Here is an 11,426-nt window from a genome sequence, read left to right on the forward strand (position 1 = left end):
CTCTTAGCTAATATGAGAGGTTTGTGACTGTAACTATCTAGTCTTCAACCCCATCAAAGACCTTAGAAGGAAAATAATATTGCCTGAGTAAACAGGAAGTGCAAGCGAGCAACTTCTGAAAATTGCAAGAAATGATGAAGACGGCCGGCAGCCCAGACAGTCACTCAATGCTTCTCTGCAACATTGGGGCATCCATCCATTTTTTTGGCTATAGGCTTAGACTATCAGACAGACCGTTTTCAGAAGCAGGAATTGCTTGGCAAGGCTCAGCAGCCGCTTTTCCTTTGTCCAGCTCGTCCCGATTGGACAGAGTGCTTACTGGCAGCAGTGGAGGCAAGGGCAGGGTTGCCCAACAGGCCAGTTTTTTTGCCAAGAAGAAGACAAACTCCATATAAAGTGTCTTTGATGGCCAATATCCTCTTGGGAGTAGATTGATGCTGCCAGGAGCAATCATGTCTCACGTCAATAGAATTCTAAGTTATTAGAACATTTAAATGCCATATTCTCTAGGTCTATGAAGTGTCTGAAGATTAACTATCCATCTGACATATATTTCTGTATATCTAGAAAACCTAACCAACATGACTATAAATATGACAATCATGGGTGACTATTAACTTGTAATTCTTTTTTTTTTTTTTTTAAAGATGTGGCAATTTTTTTACTCTTTTTTTTTTTTAGATTTATTTATTTATTATGTATACAGCATGTATGACTGCAGGCCAGAAGAGGGCACCAGATCTCATTACAGATGGTTATGAGCCACCATGTGGTTGCTGGGAATTGAACTCAGGACCTCTAGAAGAGCAGTCAGTGCTCTTAACCTCTGAGCCATCTCTCCAGCCCCAACTTGTAATTCTTATCAACCTAAATAACTTAAAGACTAAGGCTTCACATTATAAGAGTAAACAATCTGTAAACAGATGTACAGTATAAGAACAATGACCTTGAATTTGTGACAATATACAAAATCTCTTAATCAGAGGTAGAAATATATAGTGCATTATGACAACAATATCCTTAATATGTATTAATATATAAAATATCCTAAGCAGAGGTAGAACATACATACAGTATGACAAATATAATTTTATATTTGTATCAATATACAAAATTTTTCAAACAGGAGTAGGAACATATGTACAATACGACAAATAGTTTTGTATTTATATCAATATACAAATTATCTTAAACAGAAATAGAAAAATAATTTTACATTTGTATCATCATACAAGAATCCATACCAATGCAAATTATCTAAAGCTGATAGTTACTGATTTAGTCTACAAGTAAATATAATAATCTACCTTATTATCCTATCCCATCTACTCCCCCTTTTTCTTTTCCAAAATAGAATCCTGAGTCTAAACTTTATTGTTCCACCCCCACTCCCAATTTAGAGCTGAACCCTAACATATGACAATTTTCCATAACCCCAAGAAAACAAAATCTTATAGAAGAGGGGGCATAGTTTTCTTAGAATTGCTTCCTGCTGTCTGAGGGGCAGGGGGGTGGTCTCTCTATGGGATCCTGTGAAAAACTAAAATAATGGTTAGGTCTCATAGGAACTGGCTGTAATATTTATAGTCAGTTTCCAAGTTATGGATAAAGCTTATCCTAAGTTCTGGCTAGAAGTGTAATATGATGGACCATCTCAGCTAGCCAGCCTGAACAGCTTGCTGTCCAAAGCTGATCATTGAGTGGAGTTTATCAGCTCAGTGGCATCATTATGAACCAGGTAGAATCATTGTTGTGGGGCCCCATCTTCCTTCTGGAGGCTTCAGAGATTGCTGGTAGAATTTATTGTTCACTGTGGAAAACTTAAACATTATTTAAAGTTTAAATTTTAAGATGGCAATGAAGAGATGGCTTGGAGGTTAAGAGCACTGGCTGCTCTTCCGGAGGACCTTGGTTCAATTCCCAGCACCCACATGGCAGTTCGAAACTGTCTGTAATTCTAGTCCCAGGGGATCTGACACCCTCTTACAGACATACATGTAGGCAAAACCCCAAAGGACATTAAATAAACCTTTCTAAAAAATTTTTTTTTAGGATAGCAAGGTATTTAAAGAAGGGTTATAAAGAATCAAGAATAGGCATGGAGAGAAATAGAATCTTGACAACAATAGTCTCTAGATTACTGGCTTTCTTCTGTCCTACACCAGTTGGCTCTTCTGATAGAAGACAGAATCTCTTAATTTTTTCTTTTAACAACATGCTTGGGTTTAGAGAAGGAGAGAGCCACATTCCAACTCAAAAGCCAGCTTGATTTGTAATTGAGTTGGGACCACAACTTTTCTAGAGTTAAAGAGATATTGATGTTAGGCAGTGAGATGTTACCCTGCAGAGTACATTGGCACCAACAGGTCAGTTGTAAAGTTTTTGAGAGATGGTCCTTTCACTGGCTGTGCTTCTAAGGCAAGTGCCTGTTCTGTACGGCACAGTACAGCTGTTACACCGGAGTGAGGAGACACATTGGAGTTTTTAAATGGATTCAAGGGTCAGTTAAGGAAACGCAAGTGAACCAACTCCAAAAGTGACTTTCTTTGACTGAAAATGTTGACCTACCCATGTTTGGGGAATGTTGAAACCAAAACACAAAAACAAAAACAAAACCCTTTTGTAGCTGTTGGAAGCTTCATGTCCTTTCTTCTAACTTGTCTTCTCCAGCGGAAGTGACCGAGGTGGCTTCAATAAATTTGGTGGTAAGTGAACAGAGTTTCCAAAATTCCCAAATCCCAGCAATGCTTTGTCTGATTGTTCATTTGCAGATGTCTTAGCTTGTTAAGTGTCAAAGGTTTCTAAAGGGTCTGTAGCCACCTCCAGGAAGGGGGTGGGGTAGAGTGCCTCCTGCTGCCAGATGAGTGCTAACCTGGAGGCAGGCAGGCAGGGATAATAATCTCTTGCTACTAAATTGGTTTTACCCAAGTCAAAAGAAGTATTTAGACCTCTTGATGGGTGTTGCCACGTCTAGCACTTAGTGACTACGCCATCATGAGCAACTGGAGAGTGTTTTGGAACATGTGGTGCCAACTTGGCTTTAGGATCCTTTTGATCAGTGTGTCCAAGGAGAGAAAGGAGAGTGAGTGAGTGAGTGTGTGTGTATACACATAACCTCCCAAATGTTTTTTAATCAGGGAGAGGGACATGAACTATTGCCCTGCCCTGAGGATGGTAATGTTGGTATATATGTTTATATTAAATACTAAGTGATGTCAATGCAATTCTACATTTGTACTCAGACAAGTACATAGAAACTAGATCTGGGAAGGAAGGTATGGACTACTTCAAGAAAAATCTTGAGAGCATGTGTTGCTCATGGGAAATAACCAGGTTTAAAACAGCACAAACTTGAATTCATGGAAAAATGGCAAATTTGAGAAGTCTCCCAGTAAGCTGGAACTTTTCTGGTTGTTAAACAAAATGGTTTTTTGATTTGTCTAAACACTTAAAGCCAAAGGCTTGGGTTCATGACGTAGGTGTCTTTGTGTATAGGTGCAATATTTATATATGACGAATTTAGATAAACATTGGTTAAAGATGGTGTCTGGGAAAAAAATAGAGGCTCTATTATGAAAATAAGATTTCTGGTCTATTCCCTGGGACATGCTTTTAAACCACAATAGCTACTATGTTGTATGTTTCTTATTTTCATGTTGCTTTGGGGAAACACCATGGTTAAGAATGGTTTTCAAGATGAAATTAAAAATTGTTCTACAAGGGTTGTCTTTGGTATTAAAAGTGTGGAGAAACTGGATGGATGCATATCACATTGTTGGTGTTGAGCTTATGTCTCTCTGGTGAGAGAACAGGGCCAAGTTATGGATGAGTTGGTTGGTTAATTTAAATGAGTTACTGAGTTTGTATTGCCCCATCCCCATCTGTGCTGAGGAAATTTCCCAGCCTAGCGGGGGGAGAGCATTTTCTTGAAGTGTGGCATTATCCCTGTGGGGACTCAAAGTAACAGATCTTAAGAACTTAAGAAATGGGCCTGTGTTGTGTCTCCCTGAGACCCGCCTAGAGTATATTCTCCACTGGGCAGGCCCCAGGATAGGGTTTGGAGAGAGGCTGGAAGCAGTTACCTGATACATTGCAAGAATTTTGATTAGATGTTAATTTGTTGCCTTATCTGTCCTTTGCTGTTAGCTGATGGCTCCTTTTTTTTGTTTTTGTTTTCTTTTTTTTCATGTAACTAAGGCCCTCGGGATCAAGGATCACGTCATGATTCTGGTGAGTTCATGATTTTCATGCAGTGTTCATCTGGATATTCTTTGAAGCAACTGAAAAAGTGGAGAGAAGGGAGAGAGTTTAACTGTATCTGGTTAGTGATTTATATAAATACCAGAAGTACTGGATCCAGAGGTCTAAGATGGGTCTGATAATTATCATTTCTAGTAAGTCCCAGGTGATATTTTGGCTGCTATTATAGGTCTTGCTTAAAAGGGGTTCATTTAAAGTAGTAGTGGCGTTTTTTTTTTTTGTTTTTTCAAGACGGGGTTTCTCTTAACAGCGCTGGCTGTCCTGAAACTTGCTCTGTAGACCAAGCTGGCCTCGAACTCAGATCTGCTAGTCTCCTGAGTGCTGAGATTAAAGGTGTTAGCCATGACACCTGGTTAGTAATCGTGTTTTCAAGTGCACACATAACTAATCCAGGTGCATACCTTTATTCCTAGCAGGCTGATTTCTGAGTTCAGATCTAAGCTACCCTGATCTACATACAGAGATAGTTCCAGGACAGCTAGAGCTATACAGGTGAACAGTCTTAACCCAAACAAGAAAACACACACATCTAAATTGTTGAATAAACAACATTCAGTGAATAAAAGGACCATATTGCAAGATGTATGAAGGGAAGCAATATCTCTTGATGGTATTACTAACTTGAATGTGAAGTGGTTTTCTTTTTTCCCCCATAAGTTTATTTTTGAGGCCGGGTCTATACTTATCTCTGGCTGTCCTGGAACTCACTAAGTAGACCAGGCTGATCTACCTGCCTCTGCCTTCTGAATGCTGGGATTAGAGAGGCATGTTCCACTATGCCTCACTAGTGTGAAATGGGGTTTTTTACCAAGGAGTCTTGGAATGAAAGTTAGGAAACGGTTTCTGTAGGTGTCTGTGTTTCAAGCATAGTTATGAGACTAAACATAACTTTTTTAAGGAGGTAGATGAATATTCAAATAGTAGAATAAGGATGGATTGTTTTGGATTGGATTATCTACATCAGTGGTTCTCAACTTTCCTAATGCTGTGATCCTTTAATAGTTTCCTAACCATAGTTATTTTCATTGCTACTTCATAACTGTAATTTTTTGCTGATGTTATGAATTGTAAATACCTGCTTTCCTATGGTCTTAGATGAACCCTGTGAAAGGGTTTTTCAATCCCCAAAAGTTTTGAGGATCATTGATCCCCATGGGCATTGGTCTGTATAATATTAGTTACATGACTGGTCAGAAATCTGAGCTTTTTTCCCTTGAAATCTTTAATAGCAAATAGTTAAGCACATTTGGTATTCCTAATATTAACCTTTGTCTTTCCTGTGCTCTTTAATTTTCTTTTCACCCTTTGTTGAACAAGCAGAACAGGATAATTCAGACAACAACACCATCTTTGTGCAAGGCCTAGGCGAGAATGTTACAATTGAATCGGTGGCTGATTACTTCAAGCAGATTGGAATTATTAAGGTACGTATGAAACAGTGTAGGTGCTTCCTCTTTACCTGTTATTACTGGCTTTCAGGGTTCACATGTTATTAAAAACAGCAGTCTTGGTTCTGGGTGGCGGCGGTGGCTGCATATGCCTTTAATCCCAGCACTGTGGAGGCAGAGGCAGATAGGTGGTTGGATCTCTTGAGTTCTAAGGCCAGCCTGATCTACACAATAAGTTTCAGGACAGCCAGGATTTTGTAAAGACCATGTCTCAAAAAATAAATTTCAGTTGAATATTGGGATTGCAAGTGTGTACCTCTTACATCTGGCAAAGTCTAAAAGGCTGTCGCCACCTTAATTTATTGAGCAAAGAATAATTTTGTTGTACTTTCTAATAGAAACCACAAAAAGATAGGTCTGATAAGGGAGGTACTCAAGGGCACAGTATAAACCAGGGCTTAAATTCATGAGAGGTAAGAGTATCTGGGAAGTGTCAGGAATGATGGAGATTCTGTGTTTTTATAGGCTCTACATTGGTAGATTGAACTAACTTAAGATCGTGTTAATTTTGAACTTTGTCCAGACTAAAACAGTACAACATAACATCTATAGCACCATATTCTGAAATGGTATACCATAACTATATAACATTACTAGTATTTAGCTATTGTAAGTAATGTGGAGACTTGCTAGAGATTGAGCCCTGTGCCATTTTGTGGTTGCTAAGAAAGTACTATAACCATTGAGTACATTCAGCCTATATGGATGATTTAGAGAATACAGAGTTGTGTTTAGGTTATATACAAACATTAGGCTAAACTCTTTGTATCTTCTAAAAATTGATGATTCATTTTGTTTTCTTTAGACAAATAAGAAAACTGGACAGCCTATGATTAATTTGTATACAGACAGGGAAACTGGCAAGCTGAAGGGTGAGGCGACAGTCTCATTTGATGACCCACCTTCTGCTAAAGCAGCTATTGACTGGTTTGATGGTACGTATAAGAAATGATTCAGTTTGGTTCTTGTAACATGGGCCATGAGGATGGAGCTTGGGTGATCAGGCTTGGCAGTGGGCTTTGGCACTTACTTGATATGTAATTTCAGTGTGAGCTCCTGTGTTTATGTCTAATTTTAAGAGGCAGTCTGCTTTAGATTTTTAAAAATTTTAATTCACGTTTATTTCCATTTCATGAGCATTGGTGGTTTTGCTTGCATGTATCTGTGAGGGTGTCAGATCCCCTGGCATTGGAGTTAAAGGCAGGGGCTAGCAGCCCTGTGGGTGCTGGGGATTGAACCCAGAGAGTAAGTAGCCAGTGGCACTGAGCCATCTCTCAAGCCCATTTCTCTCTTAGTTTTTAAAAGTGTTTTAGATCTGTGGATTTAAATTCTCTCAACATTTACTATAGATCTGTATATGCCATGGGATAGGCACAGAGGTCAGTGAACTAATGGTGTGAAGTTAACTCTCTCCTATCGTGTGGCCTCATGGGATTGAATTTAGGTCATCAGGCGTGGTGGCCAGCACTCTCACCCACCAAGCTCTCCCTGATGCTTTATGGTGCCTGGGGATCTAAACCAGGCCCTCGCATATCACACTGCATTTTATATTCCCTGTTCCCAAACCATTTTATCAACATTTACCTTAAAAAAAGTATTGATTTTTGAAAATTAATTTACAGCAGAGCTAGGTGTGGTGTTTTTTCCCAAAACTCAGGAGGCAGAGGCAGGTGGATTTCTGAATTTGATGTCAGCCTGGTATACATAGTTCCAGTACAGCCAGAGCTAAATAGTGAGACCCTGTCTCAACCCCCCCCCCCAAAAACAAAACCTTAACATATAATAGGTTTCAACATAGGGTTTTCACATAAATTTCATTTTGGTTAATTCACCCATCTTGATATTTCTTTAGGTAAAGAATTCTCTGGAAATCCTATTAAGGTTTCATTTGCCACCCGCCGAGCTGACTTCAATCGGGGTGGTGGAAATGGTCGTGGAGGCCGAGGGCGAGGAGGTGAGTCTTCTTTTTTCTGGTTTAAAGAGGTCATCAAGCACAATGAGGAAGATGAGGAAAAGACCTTTCATGGAAAAGGTAGACTAACCAAATGAAGGAAATACATTCAAAATTACATTTGTACCTAGGACCCATGGGTCGTGGAGGCTATGGAGGAGGTGGCAGTGGTGGCGGTGGCCGGGGAGGATTCCCCAGTGGCGGTGGTGGAGGTGGCGGACAGCAACGAGCTGGGGACTGGAAGTGTCCTAATCCGTGAGTGAATTTAGCTTTTTAAAAAAAATTCTTATGTGCATGAACCATGATAATATGTTAAGAGTTAGGAAGATATTTTTTTTCAACTGTGATCTATAGATGGAAGATTAGGCTAATAGTTTATTTAGGGAGGTTACTTAGAGTCTTCTAAGTGAATACCTAGAACTCATTTGTCACTGTTACTTTCCTATTGCTGTGATAAAATGCCATGACAAAGGCAACTTATAAAAGAAAGTTTAATTTGAGGTTCACAGTTCACAGGGTTAAAGTGGGGACTAATGGTGGGGACCATGGGACAGGCAGGCATGACATGGAGTAGTAGCTGAGCAGTCATCTGGAGATAAAAACTATCTCCGAGGCAAGAGACCAAGCACTAACTGGTCTTTTGGTATCTCAAAGTCAGTCCCTTGCCTATCTGCTTTCACCTTGTGATCTTTCCCAATACTTTACATCAATTGGGGACCAACTATTCAAATGTGAGCCTAAGGGCCGTTCTAATTGAAACCACCACCACACCTATGTATTCTGTATTCTAATACAAGTGCTGGATGCTAAGATGGAGACATTCTGTGTGGATAGGATAGTGTAGGGTAGCATTGGTGTGCTGGACAGAAAGGTGATAGAGGACTAATGAGTGAGACTTCAGATTTCAATCATGAAGTACTGAAGTGTTGTGTTTGAAACTGAGCTGTAGCAAACTTTACCATGGAAAGGAGGTTGTATGGGGAAAGGCAGTGGTCTAGGTTTAGTAATACTTTTTTGTTTTGGCTCCTACTTGATTGGAGTCTTGTGAATTCAGTGTTTTGGACTACACTCTTCCAAATTAATTCCCTTTCGTTTTTTTAGGACATGTGAGAACATGAACTTCTCTTGGAGAAATGAATGCAACCAGTGTAAGGCCCCTAAGCCAGATGGCCCGGGAGGAGGACCAGGAGGCTCTCACATGGGTAAGGGAGCAGAGCTTGTTTTGTTCAACCTTTTTTTTTTTTCTTTTTTCTTTGCGCTGAGGATCGAACCCAGGGCCTTGCGCTTGCTAGGCAAGTGCTGTACCACTGAGCTAAATCCCCACCTGGGAGCAGAGCTTGTTACAGAAGTCCAAAAAATACTCTATGCTTTTGATTTGGAAGGGTAGTGGGAGGGAAGGTAGAAGAATAAGGATATATGTCATTTTTTTCTGTTCTAGGGGGTAACTATGGAGATGATCGTCGTGGCAGAGGAGGCTATGATCGGGGCGGCTACCGGGGCCGAGGCGGGGACCGTGGGGGCTTCCGAGGGGGCCGGGGTGGTGGGGACAGAGGCGGTTTTGGCCCTGGCAAGATGGACTCTAGGTGAGTAAGTCTTGAAACAAAAAAAAAGAGAAATTGGTCAGAGGTCGGGAGAAAATAAGATTTTGCCAAGTGATTTCTTAGGAAAGGATATTATTGGGGAGGGGGAGTAGAAGAATTAGGAACACAGTTTTAAGAAAAGTCATTTGTTAGGTATTGGGATAAGTAGGATATTTAAAGGGTGTGCATGGATAGTCTGGTGTAACTCATATTTAACTGATAATTCTTTTTTCAGGGGTGAGCACAGACAGGATCGCAGGGAGAGGCCATATTAGCCTGGCATCTGAAGTTCTGGAACAGCTCTTCTTCCTGTACCCAGTGTTACCCTTGTTATTTTGTAAACTTTCAATTCAGGATTGCCCATGGAATTTTTTTTTTTTTTTTTTTTTTTTTTTTGGGTGTGTGTGTGTTGTGTGTGTTGTGTGTGTCAGAATACCGTAATTGTAACCATATTTCTGGTTCCCATTAAAAAACATCATTTTAGTTAAAGTTGGTTGCTGCCCCCAGTTTACTTTCTGGAGGGATGGGTCTGTGTTAGGAATGTGGGGAAATATTTCCTCACATCATCTTGCATAGCAGGAATTTGAATAATTATTCCTGTCTTGCATAACCTTGATGCAACATCGAAAAGACAAAAGAATTCTTGGAGTGGTTTCTAGGAAAGAGGTAAATGATTGGTACCTAGTTTTCAGGAGAAGGACCATGCATACAGTGGTGTATAGGTGGATCACTTTTAAATCCTGACCTCTTTTAGGTGATTTTAAAATTTGATGCTTTGAACTAGTCCTATTTCAGCCAGGTATAGCATGAATTCTAATTGGTCTTAATAAAAATCTGGAGCCATGTAATTAGGGTAAATGCTGAAAGATCAGAGAAGCAGAGCAGTCAACCACTAGAAAGATTTACCTCTACCAAATCCTCAGACTGAAAAAGACCCGAGCTCCTGGTTCCACCCTGCCTTTACCATTTCCTCTCTCCTCCCAGCTATATTACTTCCTCTTCCCTCCTCCCAAGTGCTGGGATTAAAGGTGTGTGCCACCACTGCCTGGCGTCTAGTGGCTCCAGGCAATCTTTATTTGTTAAAGCACAAACAAAATATTACCACATTTCTTCCTTTTTGTCTAAAATAAGGTTATAACTAATGTAAGGAACTATATACAGTAATTATAGTTATATACAGTATATACAGTCAAATATTACATTAACAATGTCCAGTCCATTAACATTTGACAAATTGAGAGGAAGTACCCCATATCTGTCCTATCTTGGTGAGTCCAAAGTATATACCTAATTCACTTTCTGTTCTAACTTGGATTACCAAAACTATTAATGTCTGTCTTACACACCTAGTGAGTGGTTTTCTGAATCTGGTAACAAGGAAAACTGTAAAGTCTTCAACTCCATCAGACCAAACAAGGAAATGATATTACCAGAGTAAGCAGGAAGTGGAAGCAAGTGACTTCTAAAAAAATGAGAAAAGACAGAAACGGCTGGCTGCCTAGACAGTCACCCAAGGTTCCTTTGCAATGTTGGGGCATCCATATTTGGTTTACAGACCTGGAATATCTGACCGACTTGACTTTTTTCTTTTCAAGACAAGGTTTCTCTGTGTAGCTTTGCACCTTTCCTGGAACTCACTCTGTAGACCAGGCTGGCCTGGAACTCAGAGATCCGCCTGTCTCTGCCTCCCAAGTGCTGGGATTACAGGCGTGCGCGCCGCCACTGCTGCTTGGCCTAGACTTTTCTGTGAAGGAAGATAATCTTTAGGACTGTCCTACCATGTCTTGGCAAAGTTCAGCAGCCCGCCCTTCTGTGTCCTATCCTGCTGGGACAGCATACTGTCAGCAGTTGAGGCGAGGGCAGTTTCTTGCCCAGTGGCTAATTTTGCCCCCTAACAAGTAAACTGTATGGAGTTTCTGGATGCCCACCTTCTCTGAAGTAGGTTCATGCTGCCAGGAGCAGCCATGTTTCATTATCATAAAAACAAAACAAAATATCTTAAATGCCATATTCTGTAGATCTCTGAAGTGTTTGAAGACCACCTGTCCATCTAAATATTGTCTGACCTTGAAAACATGACTACAAGTTGGATTGTAACATGACTACTAACCTGCATTTCTCTATATCCTAATTAGTTGGTGGTAATAACTTTTAAGGACTAGAAATTTGCATTACACTTAAATGAAT

General features: G+C 40.2%; 1 protein-coding gene across 1 annotated transcript; it reads left to right on the forward strand.

The window, feature by feature from the left end:
* The first annotated feature begins 2,389 nt into the window (after positions 1-2,389).
* Fus (FUS RNA binding protein) lies at positions 2,390-9,628 on the forward strand. Its single transcript, XM_036177517.1, has 10 exons — positions 2,390-2,418; positions 2,671-2,705; positions 4,198-4,230; positions 5,581-5,684; positions 6,514-6,643; positions 7,561-7,662; positions 7,791-7,914; positions 8,761-8,861; positions 9,098-9,242; positions 9,475-9,628. The coding sequence occupies exons 1-10, from the start codon at positions 2,390-2,392 to the stop codon at positions 9,512-9,514; spliced, it is 843 nt and encodes a 280-aa protein (XP_036033410.1). The 3' UTR covers positions 9,515-9,628.
* Positions 9,629-11,426: the final 1,798 nt, after the last annotated feature.

This window comes from Onychomys torridus, chromosome 1, assembly GCF_903995425.1.
Source record: "Onychomys torridus chromosome 1, mOncTor1.1, whole genome shotgun sequence".
NCBI classification, from domain to species: domain Eukaryota; kingdom Metazoa; phylum Chordata; class Mammalia; order Rodentia; family Cricetidae; genus Onychomys; species Onychomys torridus.